Raw genomic sequence first — 22,291 nt, forward strand, 5'->3', positions numbered from 1 at the left:
TTGTCAGTGCCAATTTTATCATTCCCCTTTCCCCGATTTTCAAAGGCTTAAGGAAGTTTTCAATTAGCATTTCTAAAGGAATCAATTAATTTTGCTGACTAGGAATGTAAACTGCAAGATTAGACTACTCTGCACTTTTATTGTACTCAGCATGGCGTTTTCCTTCTCTAGGTAACACCAATATGCACCAGAAATAGGAGTTTGAAATCATACAGTATATCAGTGCTTTCTTCTGCTTATTACGATTACTTGGCGTTTATGGTGTGCCCTCTATTTAGTATTGTACTGAGCACCAGCTATAGTTCTTTTCTCCTCCTTTAACACAAACACCATGTCAATGCCAAATGCTGGATTTTGTTTGTATAATACACTTACCACTAAAGACATTGTAGAACTAAGTTTATTCAAGAAAACCCACACGATCTATCCTGTGGTTACCAGAGTTTGCTAAGCCATAGATAACAGCAAACATTGAAACAGAATACAGTGTATCAAACCAAATCATTTAAATTTTGGATTACAGTTATAATGCTCAGGTAACACAAGTTGTTGTTGGGTGTTATCATCTCACTTTCTTTGATATATGTGCAATGGAACTGGCAGAAGCAGAAGTGGATGAATACTGTTTCTAATAAAAATAACCTGAAGAGTGGTGACTTACATGACATTTAAACTGTCAGAATGAAAATACATACTATTCTACCTACAGGCAGCATATAGTTACAAAAATATTGGTCCAGCCTCTAGTTAATGGGAAAACAATATCCCCATGTGTAATGGCCAAACACCATTCTCAGTGAAATATTTAGAAAAAGCTATTTAACTTTTTTTTTATTCGCAGTTGAACACCGAAGTTGCTATGGCAATATGGAAGTCACTACTTGTCATGTGTATTGCACCAAAGATTTATGCAAAAGCACATTTTTCCAAGTTGTAAAAGAAGCAAAACTCTAATAAATAAAAGACAATAAATATGTCCACTGGCATTTTACTGCCACTAGTCCTAAATGAGTAAGTTGCTATATTTAAGTTTAAACAGTTATCCATACTTTGCCCAGTCTTTCCATTCCTTAGAACTTTTAAAGATAGTTTTGTTAAGTGGGAAAGTTCTTAAAAACTGAGCAAAAGAATTAAGCTGTATATTAAAATAGGCCATTTCAAAGCCAAGCCTTGAAACTACCATCATTTTGGTATTGCACTATAATGCTGGAATAATTTTTACACAGAATTTACTATATGGAGGAGAGGGACAACTAACACTGCTGGATAACAGACTTGATTGGCACTGTATTGGTAAGCCAAGATATGTGCCTCAGACTGCTACACAATATAAGTGGGAACACATGCAGCAAACTTGGTTTTAGTCTGCCCCAAACCAAAAAAACAGTATTGCTCACTCTTCTTCCTTTAGGTAAACAGTAGCAAATATATTTCAACCAAAAGATGAAGTTTTAAAATAAGATAAGCTAACTGCTGTCACATTCAGCATTGTATCCAACTACATAAAATGAAAGAATAGCAGACAGGAATATTAAATCATATTTTACCTTTAATAATGGTTCAGTCAAAAAAATTAGCTTTGAAAATCTCCAGCTAACTGTGAAAACCGGAAGAAGCTGAGACCTGACCCTACTGAACAACACAGATTAAAACTGTGGCTTGGCCTAGCTGCTTTCAACTTCTCCATTTCCACCTCCATTGTTGTAAATAAAAAGGTATCACTTTAAAAGAAAAAAAAGTCAGCCTTTAAAATTAGGTGGATGTTGTACTGTAGTAGCCTAACTTTGATTTAAGGAAGAAAGATGAAATGTTCTTAATATAGTAAAAACAAAACATAAAAAAGGAAATGGAAATCCTTAGAAATCACTGTGTGTGTGTGTTTAGGATTCTCATCAACATTTAAAACTACTGAAAATAAGGTTGCCACCTTACCTTTTTTTGGACTAGCGCACCTGATTTTAAACAGGTTTTCTTCCAGTCTCCTAAGTTTCTGATCCTCTTATCCAGTTTTCTGCTGTACTGCTCTCCCACCTTCATGCTGAATACCGAGTCAGTCCTGCCTTCTGCTTTTCTTGGCAGGAGGCAGAGCAAGCTTTTAATTTCGGTAGTCAGAGTGACAGAACAACAAAAGCACAGCAGATAGAAGAGCTTAATTCTTCCCCAGGAAGAAAATACATTTGTTCCACAAAGGGCTGCAAAATCTTCCAAAGGCACCTCTTTCCCCAGGTTTTTTTCCTGAAAGCAAGATGGCAATCTTAATTGAAAAAGGATGCTAAATTTTTTAAATAACTTAAAAAAAATCATTTTTTCTTATATAAAGCAGCAAAAACATTTTTCCTCTGCAGAAAGAGAAATGTTAACAAAGAAACACACCAATGTAAATGCACTGTTCATAAACTTCGGCTAATTTTAATTTCACAATAAAGTCAAACTTTATATTTTCTCTATTCTTTAACCTCATCAGTGCTGTCTGAAGAAGATTCTTTGGCATCTTCAGTCTCTCTGTTACTTTCTTCTTGATTTAGATTTTCATTTTCTGATTTGGTCCCATTAAGTAGAGAGTTTTCACCATTTACAAACCCATTCTCTGTGACTTCTGCATCAATGGCTTCGCCAATCTTTAAGTTCCCTTGCTCCTCTGCTTCTTCCTCTAGGTTTCTCAAGACAATTGGGAGTCTAGAGTCAGCCACAGTGTTCTCTAGCAAGGCTATATTGCTCTCTTCATATTTTGGAAGGGGGTTTCCATCTGCCATTTGTTTGTTATAGTACTCTCTGTTGGCAGCTGCACTCTTTACTGCTTTCTCCAAAATCTCTTTTTCACCCAAGCGCAATTTGATAGCCATTGTCGCATGAGGAGTAAGGTCATGGGTCTCCAGGAAGGACTTGTCATCCTTGAGAAAAGAAAAAAAAAAAAACACGTGTTACCAAAATAAACGATACAACTTATGGGTCTTTGGCCCTTGGAACATGTTACCAGTTAATCACATCTGAAGTTGTTACTTATCACACCACTAATTTCATTAACCTGTGGCTAAAACAAGGAATAAGCAACAAAAGTTGCACAAAAAATGTGTAATGATTTTGTGGCTGGTTTTGAGCAAACTATTAACTACTTGACAGACCAGGCTGCGGCTCCCAACTGCAGTGGAAGCCTCATCAGCTGATGGGGCTCCCAGCCATAGGAGCGCACCAGGAGATTCTAAGTTACCTCTGCACCAGTGATAAAGTGCAATGGGATGTGATGCTGGATCCCAGAGTCGGGCCTCCTGCCATGCACAAGTGGCATGGCAAGAAGAGTGATTGTGGGGATCCCACATGAGATCTCATCAGGTCTTCACTTCCATGTCAACCAGGAGCCTTTAATTACATAAGGCAAGGCCTCCAATCTTGCAGGCTTATCTATAGGGGCAAGTTTTGTGCCTCTATGTAGCCCCAATTAAGTCCATTAAAGAGAAGAGGTACTTTGCATTGATAAGCCTGCAGAATCATAGCATGTCAGTAGTTTTAAATATGATGAACAAACATGAATAAGAAATGGTATGTTTTCTTTACAGATTAGACCAGGGAAACTCACAAACATGAAGTTGAAACTGATCACATATAGGAGAGAAAAAACAAAGGCTACTTAGTTCTTTGCAGTGGTGCAAGTAGGATGGGACAACAGGATCAGGCACCCCAAGTAGTGATGGCAGTGGGTAGGGAAAATGCCGTGCCCCCCCAACTTTTCCTGTAATCACAGTGGCAGAGGCAACTGGAAGTCATTGCTGCCCAGGCAGCCCAGCCACATTCTTATGCTAATGCAGGGAAGGTTTATATGTAAAAGCACAGGTAACATAAACAGTTATAACAACTTGAAGATGAAGAGATGCTGTTCAGGGGGGAGAAAGGGACTGTGTTTTGCTAGGATCACTATGCAACAAACTTGAGATTACATAAAATGACAAGTTGTTTTGCTCCCTTTACCTCCACAGTAGTTTTGTAGGTTTTCAAAAGAAGGGATGCTCTAGCTTCAAGGAATGTCCAAAGTTTAACCTCGTTGTCCCAGCTAACTGGAAATTCAGAGTTGCCCAGGGTGAAGATTTTGTCAATTGCATGTTCTCCTATCAAGTGCTCTTTCAGCTCTTCTGCAGTAAATATAAAAAACAAACTGTTAAAAAAATAATCTCATCATTTACTTCGGCAGTTTAAAAGTCACAGAAAGTTTATTTACAAAAATATGATCTGATATTATGAAGAGAAAAATCTCTTCCCTTAATAGAAGTTATCTAATGATCTGCCTATTTTTGGTACTACTCTCAAAGTGGCATCTGGAAGTCTGGAGGTTAACAGCAAAATGAACCTTCAACTTTATTCTGACATAAGGTACTGAATATTTTGGCCAAACATACATATCGTAACTCTTACTTCACAGATTATCACAGATGTATTGTCCTACATAATAGTTTATGACAAGCAAAATAGAGTATTTCATGAAAGAGTTGTGTGTATTTGTAGACAATAGAAATATTTGCTGGGAAAGAATGTATAAATACTAGTACAGTTATTTTTCCTATTGTCAAAGGGAATTTCTTTTAGTTGAACAAACTGACAGCTGTTGGTCAAAAAGTGCTTCCAATATGTTAGAAGACATCATGTGGCTTATGACAGCACTGCATACATTCTTTAAATCTTATTCCTTTTAATCATCAAAATTCTCTCCTGAAGAAAAGTTTATCACAAACTTCAAGTAAACATCTGACAGAAGTTGGTAAGAAAATGCTAACCCAACAGAATTGAGTGACATTTCCATTCGCTGATGAAAGGGTCACTGGGAACAGGACTTCATTAGTGAATCAACCACTTGCATGTAATACTGTTCCTCAATGAAAAGCTTGAGTACAGACAATTACCAGTTTTCATACTGGGATGCATCAATTCATTTTATAGCAATAAACATACCATAAGTATGTTTCCTCCAAGAAAATGCATGCCCATCTGGGACTCAGAGAAAGTAGCCAGCTTGTTACATAATTATGACATCCTGCCTTTAAAAGGGAATCAAAGCTTGGGACCAGGACAAACACAAATACCCAGTTATCCTGGTACATAAAGCCAGACATATCAAAACAAGTTGAAGTCCAAAGCATATCATGCACAACACTTATTCTGGGTTCCCCAACTACCTGAAAAACTCCATCATATATATAAGCCATGAGAACAACTGTGGCATGGATTTGTATCTACAGTTAAGAACTCTAGGTTAAAACAGACAGACTGTTTAACTCTACAAAGATTAGCATTTTGATAAATCAAATTTTGCAATCTACTCCCAAACTTCTCCAAAAGTAATAAATCCATTATATGAATATGTGACAAATGAACTCCAGGCTCTACCTAACTGTGAAGATGGTAAATATTTACTTAGTGAGAAATAAGTAATTCAACAATTCTGTAACTCATATTATGGAAAACAGGACAAAGCTAAATGCTACAATTACTACTGACTTTCACAGGAGAGGCTCTTGTCTTGAAGGTAGGAATGGCAGAAAGTGAACTGATGGAGAAGTTGACAATGCTACAGAAGTCCTTTAAATCATCCTCACCTTAATAATACCAAGGTTTCTTTTATAAAGTTCTATAAAATCAGTTATAAATGAATACATATTTGAAAGTTGGACCCTTACACTGTATTATTTCACAAACTAAGCTTATCATAGATTATGAACTACAAAAAATGCAGTTTTAAATGTTCAAGCTGTTCAACTCTAAGATATCTCTTCTGGATTTTCTGTTACATGTTTTGGAATTTTCTAGTCCCATGACCAGATCTGGTGGTAAAAGCTGAAATACTGTCATATTAAGTGTGAGCAAGCTTCCAAGTCTTGGTGTGCCATTTTTAAACCTTAAGAAAAAATGATCAGACCACAGAGCAAGTTAATTTTTTGCAATCACAGGGGGATAAAAAAAAAGCAGTGATGTACATATATAGCATCATTCAAAGTGAAGGATTTTACATCATCTGAAGCTTTGTACAGAAGGTCACAACAATTTCTAGAAGCATCAGTACAGTCCCTATGCCAAATGACAATGTCGATTGATACAATTTTATGTATTTAAAGGCATTGCAGTCTTAAAAGTCCCAGTTGTCTAAAGTCTAAACTTATGTTTCATGAGAAGCCAGGAGGTCCAGGTTCTCTGATATATTCCCACACACAAAGAGATCCATTCTCAATCTTTCACTTTAAAAAACTTATTTTCAGTTTGTTTCATACATCTGTCACCTTTCCATTTAAAACGCACATATAAACATAAATTGTTGCAAATTATTTACCTTCACTCATACAAAACACTCGAAGGAAAGCCAAAAGCTGGGCAGAAATAGGAGGCTCAGTAGCGTGCAAGGCAAAAACGCTTGAACTAAAAAAGACCAAACTCATGTTAAACTGTGGTAACTTCATTATTCTAACATGAAAATACAATGTTTAATAAATTCAGTGTTCCTCAGGAACATGTTGAAATAACAAGGTCAAACCAGTTTTAAGGAGAAACTGAAGAACAACTTCTCTGACCTGTCTTAAGAGATAAACAATTTTTTTTTTAAACTGCTTGTTCTTTGGGGAAAACTCAGAATTAATTTTTGTATGGTTTTCATAATAAATTCATGAAAAAGTAACATTATACAAATCTTCCCCATCATACTGCAGCCTGAACTGAAAGGACTTTCTTCTGAAGACATATTTGTTACTTATACAGATCACAAACTGTACTTTGTAATGTATGTGCAAGGGATAGGAAAGAAAGAAAAACCCCCCCACAAATAGGTTCAAATTAAACCATTGGCTGATTCTGTTCAAGTTTGTATTAAAACCAAAAATGTTCCCTTCCTGTATACTCCAGATTACACAATGCTACAGCTGAGAAAAATTCATTAAAACTTCATTATGACATTAATTTGCTATATAAACTGAAGGCCTAAGCAAACTATTACAAAACATATTTAATAATGCTTAACTGGACTTCATACACTTTGAAATATTCAAATATCAAACCCAGTTCATTGTTTTACTTACGTTGGGATGCCGGCACGAGCTAAAACCTCAGCCTTCATAGCATACAGCCTGTCACTTTTACTCACTCCAAGCTTTATTTTCACTCTGTCATGTGAATTATTATCAAAGAAAAAACCACTGTGGATCACAAACTCTGCATTTGACCGAGTGCCGTAAAAAATGTAAATCTAGAAGGATGAAAAGAGCAGTGAAGAGAGAAAAAAAGCTAAAGATAAACTCAAAGAACTGATATAAGCTGAAAGTTATTTCCTGGAAAAGTTATTTTATTGTAATAACACGATGTTTATGAGGCTACAGAACTGAAATGCATATTTGTTTTCATTTGTTTATTCAAAATGCTGGCAATGTTGTTATATGACTTCAAGTAAGAGGTGTCCAAAAGTTGATGTGGATTTCTATAGAGAATGGAAACTCCCCATTACAAAGGGAGGCAACTGCTATTTAAATATACTGACACATCTCATTTTTTTGTGAATGTTTTATATTACCCTTGGTCTCCCAACACTCTCTAAATCAATTTTGTTCCGTTAAGAACATGTTCAGTAATATATGTTATTTTTAAAAATATATGTGAATTAATATACTCTGCAGTAAGACTCTGAAGTAAATGCTTAAAAATAATTAAAGAAAAAGAATGTTATAGTTTTAAGTTGAGTTTTTACCTGACAATGGCTATATAAAATTCTCAGTAGAGCAAGTCACTATATTATCTGTTGCAGTCGGTAATCACCAAGGCATTTATCCTTTCTTTTGATAATGGAATTGTAAACCGAAACAAGTATTTTATTTCTTATAAAATACCTAGAAGAACACTACCTAAGTATGAAAGTTCTAGATATGTCTATACTTTCTTTTAGAGGTAGACTCAAGATCCATTAAGAATCCAAACTGTCATTAGACATGAATGTAAACTTCAGATCGAAATAGTAATTTCCACCTATCCCAGTTTACAAGGTGAGAGTTCAATGTTGTTCTTCTCCAAGCCAAGCAAAACTAATCATAAGATCACAGAAAAGTAAGGCTACAGGGGCCATAAGGTCATGTAGTCCTACCCCCTGCTCAAGGCAGGACCCCCCCAGCTAAACCATCCCAAGTCAAGTGTCTGTCTAATCGGCTTCTTGGAAATTTTCAGGGATGGAGATCCTAAAACTTCTTTAGGTAGCCTGTTCCAATGCTTAACCAATTAATGATGCAATTTTTTTTTTTCTGTTAAGTTTTACATCAGTGATTCTCACCCCTTGTTAAACTCAGAGCACTCAGAAAATGCCAGCTCTTAGCTTTCATTTGTTTGTTGACTACAGAAAATAAAGGAGCAGTTCTATAGCAAAGAAACATCACAAGAAGTCAAAAAGGACCAGAACAGAATGTTTCTGATGCTATAGATTCCTTTTTTAAAATCTCTGAATTTCTCCTGTGAAACAGTACTAATGTTGTGTCGCATCCTTCAGCACTTAAAAGGATGGCGTGGCACCTCCAGGTGCTGCAACACCTGGTTGAGAATCAGTATTTTATATGTCTCCCTACCCTAGGCTGTAAATGGTTAGTAGTTTAATGCACCTAATCCATAAAATATTATAGATAATCCCACGTGCCTGGATTGCCCATGTACATTGGAGAGATTACTGTAAGTATATAAACATGCTAACAAAACTCTGCACACTGCCCTCCAAAGTGCTTGGGGAACTTCTAATATTAAATGGCAATATTTAAATACTTGTGATAGCTGAAAATACTGCAAAAGGAAAAGAACCCTGAACTCAGAACACACCAGTGTAGAAGTCTGTTAGATCAACTCCAATGTACACTCGATGTCAGATGAAACTTCTGTATAATTCATGAGTAAACAGAAGTCAGCAATCTTACAGCCACAAACAGAAGTGAAGCTCCCCAGTCCAACTCACACCACTTCACAGAAAGAGCCATGAGGTTAGACCAATCCTTCTGACCCAACAGTTGTTAGCTGTTGGGTCCAGAAGGCGTGTGACCAAGCTCCACTTTAGAGTTGATCTAGGGAGAGAGGCTGCGTCTCTTCAGCCTCTTCCCCCAGCTCCATTCTCCGACTCCCAGGCTCTGGTGCTCTCTCAGGATAGGAGGGGAAGAAGGCAGGGGAGAGAGGTCCCTTCCAGGGTTTCCGCAGCCTACGCTGGAGTGGGGTGGGTAGGTGGATAGACTGGAGCCCTCCCCTCCGGGGGGGGGGCGGGCACTTCAATCCACCTGCCCCACCCTCCAGTGCCGGCTAGGCAACCCCCAGAATGAGCTTCTTCTATTTCTACTTCTTCAAGACTTATTTTCAACAATAAGTACATTTCCTATGCTTTGGATTCACTGTTTTTCAGTCTGAATGGGTGGACCAATTAGTCCAAGGCCAGGGAAATTACTTTCAGGTATATTTCTTTTTTTTAAGCCCTTGGGATGAACATGGTACAGGTCAAATAATCACTGGGACGGAAAATGGCCTCTGTCACCTATGTTGGTTGGTAACACTACCCCTTATTTGGCAATTGGATAACTCTTAAGCCAGTGGGCCAACCTTTACAGCATACATGTCACAAATTAAGCCCTGTACCCTCCCTGAACACACACTGATCCACTTCTGCCATCTAATCAGATGCTCTGCTCTGTCTTCTCCCCTTGGCTCCCAGACTGTTTTGCTGCTCTGCTTTCTGCTCCCTGCCCTATCTACTACAGCCAGTTGTCTGCCCCCTTCCTTGATCTACCATGTACCACACAGAGATGCTGTCTGTGCCACTTGTGACACGTGTGCTGTAGGCTGGTCACCTCCATTAGGCTAACACATACCAGTTAAACAATAAAGAAATGTACGGCGACCTGCTGCTGGTTATGAAAACTGAGGAACTGAGGTATTGTCCTTTAATAATTTCATTTTGAAATGTCTCAACTGGTATCTAATATTTGTATACACCTCCCAGTGATTAAATGTTTGGACCAGCCCATAAGTCTTAAGGAGGATATCTTTACAGATGCAAAAAAGGATATATTTTATTCTAATTTAATTTTTTTAGTTTTACTAGAACTTGGTCAAAAATTAACCAAGTACAACAAAATCTCTGCTATGCAAGACCTCACCTTTGATATTAAATCTTTACATACATTAACTGTACCTGAAAAATACAAAGGCTTTAATTGCAGGTAATTACAATGTGTTCAGTTATCTTGTGCCCTCGTCTTCAGGGGCAACAATGCAATGTTGCACAATACTTCACCCAAAAACCAAGGTGTAGATAACTGTTCATATTACCTGCTCTCCAGCTTTAAAATCCTGAAGTGCTACACATTCACATCGGTCATCTTCTAAATTGTAGCCAGTAGTGATCTATCCAAAGAAAAAAAAAAAAAAAGACATATCTTTAGCATCTTGCATTTGTTTTTTCCCTGTTTTGATAAAACTACCTTTTATTAAAGTGGAATTTAAACAGAAGAAACTGCACATGCACATATTTTCCTTTACCTGACATAGCATAGATGATATTAAATGTTTATGAATTATAAAACAATAATTTCTTAGTTAGGAACATTAAAATCTCTGCATCAGAGAAATTTAAGAAAGCAAAGGGAAAGCTCTGAGGAAAGTACCCTCCATAGACCAACACTCACTGGTCCTGAGCTAAATCCAGCAGCTTATTATAAAGTTCTTGAATGTTAAGACACTACTGTGAGGTACGCTAGAGACCTACAGTGAGTATGCTATTTTGTCTCATATCCTTCAAATATCAGTGCATTTTTTCTCTCTCTCTCAATGAAAAAGGAGCAACTATGACTCTTTAGGGGATACCATCTTCAGAGAACTCCAATTTACTTGCAAATAATTCCCTTTATCTGAAGTTAAGTAATTAATCTTAGAAATTGAAGGGATTTTTTCTGTAAAAGCATACAGCAGAGGAGGGAAAAAGTACTCCTTATTGTCTTTGGAATAAAATCCCTTTCAAAAAGAAAAAAAAAAGAAAGTCACAAAACTAAATGTGCTCACTAGCAAGTAAAGTCATCCTAAAACTTTTAAACAAAAATTATTTTGTTATAGTTACACACTTGAATAATCCCACACAACAAAGAACCCATACTAATCGTAAGAGCTAAAGGGGTCTGGACAGAAAAAAAGTATGCAATAATTGGGCAATCAAGGAGCAACTTCTCTAAGTTTTCTGAATTCAATTTTTACACAGGTACACTGTAGTAAAATAGTCCATTGACCAGAGGGACAAACTGCAGAGCCACAAATTCTCTTAAAGGGTCTTGGTACAGTTGGCACTTTGAGCTGTTCAAATGTAGATCAGTGTTAGCTCATTTGGAGCAGTCACACTGTAAGGCAGTGATTTCCAACCTTTTTCACTTGTGGACCCCTAAAACATTTCAAATAGAGGTGAGGACCCCTTTGAATTGTAAGTGTGGGTATTCACACACTTTTGACTGATCACAGTCATCTTTCATGGACACTTCAAGGAAGTCTGTAAAACCCCTAGGGGTCTGCGAACCACAGGTTGAAAACCACTGCCTCAGGCTAAAAACCTTCTCTGATTGTCACCCACCTGCACAGGTGTGACTTGCCATTACAGGGCTGGGCAAGTAGGGCCCTGAGGAGGAGTGAGAGTTGTCACTACAGGACAAGTGTGCCAGGACAGGCTTGTCCCTGCTCTTGGTGGGTGGGTGCAAAATAGGAGGGGAAGAGGGGCAGGAACGTGAAACTGGGAGGTGGCGAGTTAATGAGATAGGGGTGGATAAATGAACTGGGAAGTAAAAAGAAAACAGACATAGGGGAAGGGTGGTGAAATGAAGCATAAGATAAAAATATACAGCATTAATCTCATAAATCTGGATCTCAAAAAATGAATTCTCGAAAATCCGGCACATTTTAAGCTTTTCTCTCTGCTCCCCGGAAGCTTGCACATGGCGGCTGCCGCTGTTATCCACCACCCCGCTCCATGTACGGCCCACTGCTCTGGGACTGACCACTGCTACTTCCCCTCTCCCCCTGCCACCGCTCCATTTTCAAAAAACGGAATTTTCACATTTCCGGCAGGCGCTCAGTCCCGAGCATGCTGGATTTATGAGCTTATACTGTATATAAAAAAAAAATAATTTAAAAAGAAATAAGGAAGTTAATTTAAAAAGGTCTCATGTTTTAACAAAGTCAGATCTGTCATTTTGGTGTGGGGAAGTGCTGGTTATGTTTCCCAGGGTGGATGGGAGGTGGGAGCAGTGAGGGAAGGTGCTTTTAGGGGAGCTACTGTGTAGCAAGAAACCCTTTTGTCTGCCCCAATGTGAAGCTCCTTCATATGGCCAAAGCTCCTCTTAGTATTTGCCCCCTTTTGGGGATGCTTTCTCTTTTCTACCTTTTCTTCCTTCCTCTCTCTTTTTCTTTTATTATACTACTATTATTTTTATATAAGGTGTAGGGAAAACAGAGCTTGTAGATGCTTTTACAAATGTACTTTAAGTTCAAAAGTAAGTTGTACCATGTAGCAAAGTTAACAAGAGCAGGAATCTCTGTATGGAGCAGGTCCCTGAATGAATCATGACTGATTGTGTAACACAGTAGCTAGTCTGGATAAGTATGTTAATGAGCAGCAATTAACACCTATGAAATCAGAGACCAAGGAGAGGAAAGAATCAATAAAGAGCCAGGAAACTTCATCGTTAAAGGTACGGAACCCCCGTTTGAACTAATCAATGCTGGAAACAGACCCTTGGGGCTGAAATACCCCCTGATCAACCACTTCCAGAGCTCTATTCATCATGACAGTGAATCAATCAAAATTCATCAAAAGACTCCTGAGACTGCACATACCTGTGGACCTGACCCCTGCAGCTAACAGCTGCCATCCAGCAGCTACCAAGAGGGACGTCCCTCAAGGACAACAGCCCCTGGATTGGGTAAGCCTGAGAACTGGGGAGTCAAAGTCTGCCAGAGAGGTATAAAAGGCAGCAAAGGATGACCCCAAAGGGCACCCTCTTTCACCTGACCCACCCTGCCTGTCCAGCCAGAAGGACCAGCTGGTGACCCCCTTCTGAAGCAATATCACACTGAAAGAAGCCTCAACTAGCCATTGACAGTAGACTCCAGTGCTTGGGGATACGTATATCTTGACACCAGCGCTTAATGCTCAGAGCTAGCTTGTGTGTGTGCGTGCGTGCGCGCGTGTGTGTACGTACATATACGTGTACTTGTACATGAATGTGTGCGTGTTTGAGGGGATCAGCACCAAGGTTTATGGTCTGACTTTTGCATCCGTCCAATAAACTAGAATTTTATGATGATCCTGTGACCTGGTGCTTTGTAGCCAACAACTGCCCCTGCCTTGGAAAGGAAGCCCCAGGTCATTGGGAACCAATCCAGTTCCCTACCTTGTTCCCCCCAAATCCCACTCCTGGACCCACCCATGACCTGCAACCTGGTTAGCTGGCATGTGCTCTGTTGCATCTCTGGGGTGGGAAGGTACACCCCCGGGAGAAGAAGGGAGAGTTGGCTTGGTGCCAGAACTGTCCCCTGGGCAGTAGAGTTCAGGGGGTAGAAAGTTTGTCCACACAAAAACAGAAGGTAGGGAAAGGGACACTGCATCCTGGGATGCAGGAGGACTACAACTTGGGTGGGAGTGACCACACATTAACAGAACACAAGGTGGGCAACATAGATCCAAGATGAACATGCCCAGGAGTGGCATAACTTTAAGGCACCTAAAGCAAGCTTAAAACTAGTTTCAGGTGTTGTGTGGACAATCCAGGGGTTAAAAGCTCCCAGTGGCTCCCAAAATGAATGTGCAACAAGGCTCTCACACCGACCACTGCAAGAACTTTGTTTTCTGCTACAGAGATTAGGTCTGAACACTATATCGTCTGTTCCAAAGATGGTACTGAAATGCCACTTCAGTCAATCAGCTATAATATCCCTATTCTTGCTCTGTCCCACAGTTCTCTTTTTTAGCAGCTTGATAATGAAATGCTCTTTCAGGTTTTTTTGGAGTTAGGTCCATCCAGCTTTTTCGTGCTTCTGACACTACTAATTAGATCAGCCTGCATCTAAGAACTATGTCAAAATGGTTGTCTTCATGCATTTCTCATTGTTATTCTTTAGTGGGATTGTATTTTGACAGTCAGAGGTTGATTACTGGTACTGCCAGAGCTTTGAATGAATAAGCTTAGTTTTGCCTGTTGGAATGAGACCATCTGTATCACTAACCAAGCAACTTGGTTACTTGGTCACTACTTGGGTGTTCTGCACAAAAATTAAAATTCACTAACTGGTTTGCTTCAGCAGTAAAACATGAAAGAGCCAACTTATCTATCTTCTGGAGAAGGAAGCAGCTTAGTTCTTGTTTTGTCTGATTCTTTCCTTCATGTAAATTAGTCTAGCGCTATATTGGACTTTGCAGAATGTTCCACTTGGAAAACCTATTTTTAAAGACTGGCAGTTTGGGGAAACACATTACAGCTTCCCCCAAGACAGACTCCTTCTGCCAGAATCTAGGTATTCCCTCTAATGTTTCAAATTTTTGCCTTGCAGTAGTCTTATAGGAGATTATAAGGGCACATCCAGACAAGTGCACACATGTAGTGGCGTCCCATGGGTATCCAGTGCCTGGGGGCTAGTGCCTGCATTCACGTGTTCCCCTCCTCCCAGGACGATCTGAGCAGGATGTGGGTCCCAAGGCAAATCAGCTTGTGCAGGGCCCCAGCTCCCACCCCATGGCACTTCTGTGGGTCAATTAGCACTGCAGCACACCAGCTGCGGGGGGGAGGGGCGGTGCCTGGAATGTCCAGCCAGAACAGCAAAAGAAGCCCACAACATGGTGGGTGGGCCAGACACAAAATGCGGGAGGCACCTTGGCTTCTCCAGCCACTACCCTCAATTTCTTCCCCCCCACCCCAATCAGTATGCCACTGCTCATGTGCCTCTTGCAGCATCCCAAACCAGTTTGAAATGGCGCAGGAGGCAAATTGAAAAATGTTCCATGTGCTGCATATTTGCAGCACGTGCTCAAAATTTGATACCTGAATGCCCAGGTATCCAAAAATACCCTGGAGGGGAAAAGTGGGGCAGGGCATGGTCCTGGACAATGCCCTGAGGTAACTGGGAAGCTGGTCTTCCAGAGGGACACTGATTTCTGGCCAGAGCATCTCTATGGTGCTTCTGCTGCCCCAGTTATGTATATAGTGTCTTTTTGTTCTAATTGTGGAAGAACATGGATTTTGGGGTATTTTAAAGAGTGAAATTGGGATGCTGCTTCTGCAGCCCAGCTGGCACAAGGGGTAGTGTCCCTAGATACCAAATTGGCTGGGTCCCAGAAGATCCTGAGAGCGAGTAGCCCTGAGCTGCCAGGCCCAGCAACAGCCAGCGAGCCCAGACCAATGGTCAAAAGGGAGAAACAGGTAAGCGATGGGGACGGGGCATTGCTGAGACTAGGGGATCAGTGGGCACAACCGTTGGAGGCCTCAAATGCCTCTACACGAATGCTCGAAGTATGGGGAAGAAGCAGGAGGAACTCGCCCTCCTCCTAGCTGTCACCAGCCCTGACATAGTAGGGATCACAGAAACGTGGTGGGACTCATCGCATGACTGGGCGGTGAGTGTCAAGGGCTATAGGCTATACAGGAAGGACAGGATAGGAAGGAAAGGTGGAGGAGTAGCACTCTACATCAAGGAGGAATTTTTTTTTTTTTTTGGTCAATGGTTAACAAAATTCAGTCCCCTCTATACCACTTTTGAACTAGATCCTGTGGAAAACAGTAAAAAAATGAAAGTGACTGTGTATGCATACTACCTTCGTTGTCTAGGTTTAAATGTATTCTCTCTCTCTCTCTCTCTCTCCCCTCCTTCTAGGGTAAATTTCTTAAAAGACAAAAGTATTGCTGAGTCACCTTCCATGCTCTTGAGAGCTTTGGGTTCCACAGGATGGCGTCACAAAGTAGCTTAAAAGTTTATTGCAATAAGGTACACTGCAGTAAGCCTCTCCCACCACAACTTTAAAAGTGGGATAAATGTTTCACCTGCCCAGATTCTCAAATGGCTGGTTGACGGAGGCAGTGAAGTTTGTGGGAAACACCTTTTACTTGACCAACTGTCTAGCTGGAAAGGACAGACATGTTTTCAAGTATCATTGCTCCCTTTCTTGCATTCTTCCTGGACCATCATGGCAACATTACATTAATATTACTGCAACATAAGCTAACAGAGATATGCAAACTACTACTTCAGTCCGCTTCCCTAGGTTCTACTTATGCCAATACACTGTCCTGTCATCCAGATCTACACTTTCTTACTGGGACTTTATTACATGAATAGAGAAGACCAAGTCACATTTACTGCTGTTTACATCAAGTTATTCAACCCACTAAATAATGCAAAATCAAGTGTGCATTCTTTAGCAGACAGAAGCTTTATGATCAACTGACTGCTGGTAGACTATCCTTTTGTGGACTTCCATTTTCCTCAATTCATGCATTAACCAACCATTTTGTGAAGCTGAGACATGGTCCTCTATAAGCTGGTAAAAATTCATGAGACAAATATGTCAGTAGGTCTGACTTTCTATATACACATCACCTTTTAAATGTTTAATATGCCCTAAAGTCGTATTTTAGCTTTTTTTCTTTGATGCGCTAACAGATAAACCGATTTTGTTGAAGTATGCTCTGCTCTTGTCATTGCTACCTCCATAACAAGGCTCTTTGGGCATGGTTAGAGAGCAGGCAGCACTGCTTAGCTTCAAATTTCTATCCTCTTTCCCTAGTGGTACCCAGGGCAGAGTGGCTTTGAGAGACAACCTCCATCAATCTGTTTTCATATTCTCAATATAAAATGCATCTAGTCTTGTGGATACCATGGGCAGAATTACCAGAAACAAAACTGTGTATGCGTGAAAATGAGAAATACTCAAATTTGACAGGAAAGATGTCTTCCCATAACTGATAATTCTCTCAAAGCTATTTACTTCTTAAACTTACCTAAGAAGAAAGTAACTATACACCTTGTTTACAATTATATCTAAAAGATACTTAATCATGAGAAAGTGAAACTGCTATGTCAAGAACTTTCAATTATTAGATTTCTTTAGAAAAGTCAGCTTTTGAGTCAGCTGGAAAGATGGAAGCCCAATTTTAAGAACCATAATGAAAAGCAACATTAAAATACACTACTGAAATTCCTTAGTATATTAAAGTTATATTATTTCCTAATCACACCAAAGAAATCCTTACCAGACCATTGGTATGATTACACATGTCCCATAAAGGAATCAGAGCCAGGGTAACTCGAGAACCATCTTCAGTTGGTATCTGATTTTGTCGTGTCATAACAGAGGAAACTGCCCATCTGCAAAGAAAAAAAAAAAACTTCAAGAAGTCATTATTTAAACCTGGCCAGCTAATAAGACACAATCCAGTCTAAAACAATGGTTTAGAACAGAGGTAGGCCAGAAGCAGCCCGCCAGGCCATTCTATCTGGCCTGCAGGGCCCCTAAAAAATTTAGAAAATTAATATTAAATCTGCCCTGAGCTGCTTGTCATGCGGCCCTCGATGGCTTGCCAAAACTCAGTAAATGGCCCTCTGCCCAAAATAACTGCCCACCCATGGTTTAGAATGATCAACGTGAGAAGCTTCCTCCTCATGAAAAAGCAGCATTCAGATCTCCACTTAAACATTTTTTAAACTGTGCATTTCCAAATAACACAAAATATTAGAATTTTCTAGGTACTACACTTCAGTCAACTAACTGCACCATAAAAATGATCTGAGGAACTAGAAAGCTGAACAGTAAATTACTTCTGTACACTTTATTACTCATATTTTGATCAACCTGACACTTAAATTGGCCTGCCCCCACTGGAAGAGGCACACTGTGGAGACACCATCCCAAAGTAGTGATTAAAACACAAAAGGGATACAAGGTCTCTAGGAAAGTTCGTGAATCTTTATTATTTATGGTATTTTACCATTTAATTCAACTCAAGTACCTTGAACCTCACCTCAACCCCACAATTTCTGACACCTCCAAGAGATACTCAGACTTCACATGTACAGCACAAGTTCTCCAGATCTCATACCAGCTATAACCTTTTGGGAAATATGTGCACAAAGCCATTGGTAAATGTTCTTACACTGTGGATTAACGCACTTTATTTACTGCACATGAGGCTCTTATGTTCCATTTGCTTAAATTAACTATTTTTCCCCACAACAGATTTCTTTGCAACTATTAAAACATACACACTTATTCACTGTGCCTTTTGGCATTTCTCAAAAAAAGTATAGCAATATGATATACACAGATATTTTAAATGGTAACAGTAGGGTTCCCACACATATACCCAACAAAGCATCTCAGTTTTCAGGACCTCAAGATTCACTTAAAAAATTGCAAACCAACCTGTAGTCATCATAAGTGAAAGAATCCTTTAAAGGCAGTTTGCTGGCATTAGGATGGGTCTGGAAAATAGAAGTTTAAAAAAAAAAAAAAAAAAAAGGTGAAAAGAGAAAAAAAAAAAATCAGAAATCAGTCTGCAGAATTTCATTATTTAGCTGCCTAACAGATCCTAACAAGAGCCAAATGAAGCAGGAGGCGTCCAGCCGCGCTACAGAGGGATCATCATGCTATTATGCTCTCATACATCACTGTCAACTTAATTTGTTGTGCCCAGCAGCCGCCATAAATCTGTTTCTTCATATTTCAAGACTGGAACCCACAGACACCACACAAAAATAAAAATTTAAGGTAGACTGACTCTGAGAAGGTAGAAAAATCAACCACAGAAAACCTAAGACAAAAATAAATTAGGTTTCACCAAATTTTACAATTCTTGTATTTCGCATATGTAGGATGAATTTCTAAATCTTCCTTCCCTCCCATAAAAGGTTTATTTGCAGAGAGTATATTACACTTCAGAAATCTCAACTACTGATGTTTTTTGGGTGCCTTACACATATTAGTTGCTTGCTGCATTAAACTCATCTGTACACAAACACATATCTAGAAGAAAGATTCCAATTTCTTTCAGAAACATCCAAAATACAGTAATTTAATGTATCATAAACATTCTAAAAATCTGGCTCTCAAGAGACTTTAAAACTTTGTTCCAATTAACAAATGGAAAACTATAACAGCATAATTTTAATCTTCAGTTTCAATTAAGTATGATGGGTAGATTGCAGTAAGTGATCAAATGAACAAATGGTTATTTCTAAAGATACAAATGAATTTTTGCTTGGCTGTATCTTTGCAACAGTGTTAATGCATGAAGCTCCATGTAGTATGCAGTTTTTACTCTTGATGCATTAGCATCACAAGTGCATGGTAATTTATCATCTCTCACTGTAATGTACTTTCTGGCACTGTGTGCAGGACAGTAGGGGATGAGGTAAAAGTGGCTCAAACCGTAAATCAATTAGAAAACAAAAGCTTGTGCTCAGTGCGCAATTTTAGGCAAATTATATATTACAAAAGACTGCCAATTGGGTGTTAGGTCCCAGGTGTCTGCTCTCCCCAATCCCTATAGTTAACCCTTCGGATGAACTGTCTCTGAAATGGGTAATATTTTTAAGGAAAAAAAGTTAGTTTAAAAAAATCCTATTGTTAAATTCCACATTTGGGTGGGATTTTTGTGGACATTGAACAATGTGGATATTGCGTTACAGATTCCAACTTAACTGGATATTTTACAAAAAATGACTTTTTCCTGAGAAAAGCATTAACACAGTATTTAATCACAGGCAGCATACTTCAGGAGACAGGTTATATCCAGTCAGCCAATACCAGAGTTAGAATATTGTAACAATTGAAATGATATACATTTGTTTACAATTCTACAGTGCCCAAATTATATCATCCTTTATGGCAACATAATTTCGATTTTGATTACCAAGAGATAGTCTTAAAAAAAATTAAAATTGGTATAATGAACTAAGCATCCAAGAAAGCTGTTATTCACAAGTGGATTAAAGATATTAACCAAGTAAGTTTCAATTTAAAAGTATTGCCTTAGAACATTCATGTCTTGTTCTATTATTAACTATTAATTATCACAGTCCTAAAACTTATTCTGTGCCTGGAAAGATTAAAGAAAAATTTCTGTGAACAGAGAAACACCTGAAAACTTCTGATTAATTATTTTTCCCTTTATATTCAATCCATATATATTTAAGCTATCTAGAAACAAGTCTTCCCTTCTCAACTGCTCACAAAATTGTGTTTCCTGGTTGCACAAAGAATTTTGCTTTTGCAAAGCCACATACTTTTTCAACAACTGTCATATTGATGTTAGCTTCAGTTTTGTGTTTCAGGTTCACTGGGCAAGATGCTGTAAGTGTAGCACTGATGCCACCTACTGGTACTGAAGCAGAGTAGTCACCAATGCTACAAATTATATTATTAGATTTTTTCCAAGTGAACTTGAGTGGAAGTCACATCACAGCCATGCAAGGCCAGCATCCTTCCAAACTTTCTTCCTTCAAATCAAAATTCCTTACTTCTGAATGAAAACGAAGCTTTTTTACATTACAATCATTGTCAGAGGGACTAAAGTCCTTACCTTTAAGGAGTTAAGAATTAACTTAAGTAGATAAAATCAATGGAAAGCATTTGTCTTCCTTGTATAGGTTTCCCTCGCTTTATGTGGGTTCTGTACGTGTGAATTCGCTCTTATGCAATGACCCTTTTTATACTAAAAATTCATTATATGCGAGGTAAAGTCACTTAGGTGATTCACTTATGTGTGGTGGAAGCCCGCAGTCAGCTGCTTTGTGCTGTGCATTGTAGGAGTGACACACACCAAAATATAGTCTGTGTGGATCTGTGCTCCTTGGTCATGGTCTGTGACGTGTTTCTGTAGTTGCCATCCCCATTACAATAGTGCCTTGTGCTTGTGTGTACTGTCTGCTGTTGGTGAGTACCAAAATTGTTTTGTAAATGTGGTAGAAATGGTCTGGGGGTCAGTAGTCGATGTCTTGGAACGTATCCCTATTTGTTACAGTGTAAAGTGGGTTCCCTTTATGCAAATTCAAGTGATTCACCATTTTCCAGGAATGCAGGTACAGCATAAAGCAAGGAAAACCTGTATACCTAATTCTTACAAGAGACTTCTTTTCCCCACCAAAACAAGTGCCAGACAGCATGAATAACAGTATTAAAACAGCCGTTTTCAATTGTCAGAAGATACTAAGAAGTTAAAACGCTTAATAAAGTCGGATTGTTCAAATTTTCTTTTCAAGTGAAAAAATGTGCCCTCAGACATTAATTGAACACACTAAAGTACATGTAACTTATGTACATTTATTACACAGAAAGCAACTATGCCAGTGTGCCTGAATGATAACCTAGAATGAGCATCTATTACTGACAACAAGAGAGTACTTCACCTTTACCCCAAGTGAAAATTAGTATTAAATTTTGCTGGAGTAGTTTGCGTGACAGAATTTTGACAACAATGAACTACACTGAAGCCACTGGCTCATTTCACACAGGCAGCTGAACCACCAGCAGCAACTTCCAGTAACTATAAAAAGGAGTTCTCATTTCAACATGTGAGGTATATGTGAAGGCTCTATATTCCATTAAACTCTCAGTGTCCCTCCTCATTTGTTGAGATTATAGACCACTGTTTCTTAACATAGTTAAACTTATTTTATATGGGCAAAGGGCAAGATGATACTGTCTCACAGTAAAAGATGCAAGACCAAATAAAATTATAAATACACAGTTACCATATTTATAACACTTTCCACAACACAATATCACAGTAACTATTTTAAAGTAGTTAAAATATACTTAGTCAGCACATCTGGTCATATTAAATTTCTGCCCCAAACTATTTTAGAATATAACTTAAAACCAACTCTATAGATTACAAGACCAAAAAAAAACAATATTCTGATTAAAAAATTGATTTAGCATGCAGCTTCTCTTTATAGTCCCTTGGTAAAAATGAAATCTCCCTAACAAACACTTAATAAAACCTGTCAATATATCTAGAAAGAAAAATGACACAAATGCATTAAGTATTAAATACCCTTGGAAAAAGTCACATATTCCATGAATTTTTGATGTACTATCTTGACATTAATGTAAAACCTTGATATTTATAATTGACAGATATTTAATAAAGTATAGAAGATGGCTGCTGCATAGCATGCAAATTCTTCAGGTTGATCAGAAAAAAACCCAACACACAGACATGTATTTAAACTAAACAAACAAATAAGGAACAAAATCAGATCCAGCTACTGCAGACTCATGCAG

General features: G+C 38.7%; 1 protein-coding gene across 2 annotated transcripts in view; it reads right to left on the reverse strand.

Annotated features, from left to right (window-relative positions):
* Positions 1-384: 384 nt before the first annotated feature.
* Positions 385-22,291, reverse strand: part of SETD3 (SET domain containing 3, actin N3(tau)-histidine methyltransferase) — a 91,501-nt gene continuing 69,594 nt past the window's right edge. For both annotated transcript variants that reach the window (XM_090033988.1, XM_090033989.1), the window contains 7 exons: positions 18,428-18,486; positions 17,259-17,373; positions 10,309-10,383; positions 7,050-7,216; positions 6,311-6,396; positions 3,964-4,124; positions 385-2,891 (listed from right to left, as the gene is read on the reverse strand). In XM_090033988.1, coding sequence (XP_089890114.1) covers positions 2,445-2,891; positions 3,964-4,124; positions 6,311-6,396; positions 7,050-7,216; positions 10,309-10,383; positions 17,259-17,373; positions 18,428-18,486 — 1,110 coding nt within the window. In that variant the 3' untranslated portion in view covers positions 385-2,444. The remainder of the gene's footprint in view (positions 2,892-3,963; positions 4,125-6,310; positions 6,397-7,049; positions 7,217-10,308; positions 10,384-17,258; positions 17,374-18,427; positions 18,487-22,291) is intronic.

The sequence above is a fragment of the Crocodylus siamensis genome, chromosome 2 (assembly GCF_052110815.1).
Source record: "Crocodylus siamensis isolate JL-2025a chromosome 2, ASM5211081v1, whole genome shotgun sequence".
Classification (NCBI taxonomy): Eukaryota; Metazoa; Chordata; order Crocodylia; family Crocodylidae; genus Crocodylus; species Crocodylus siamensis.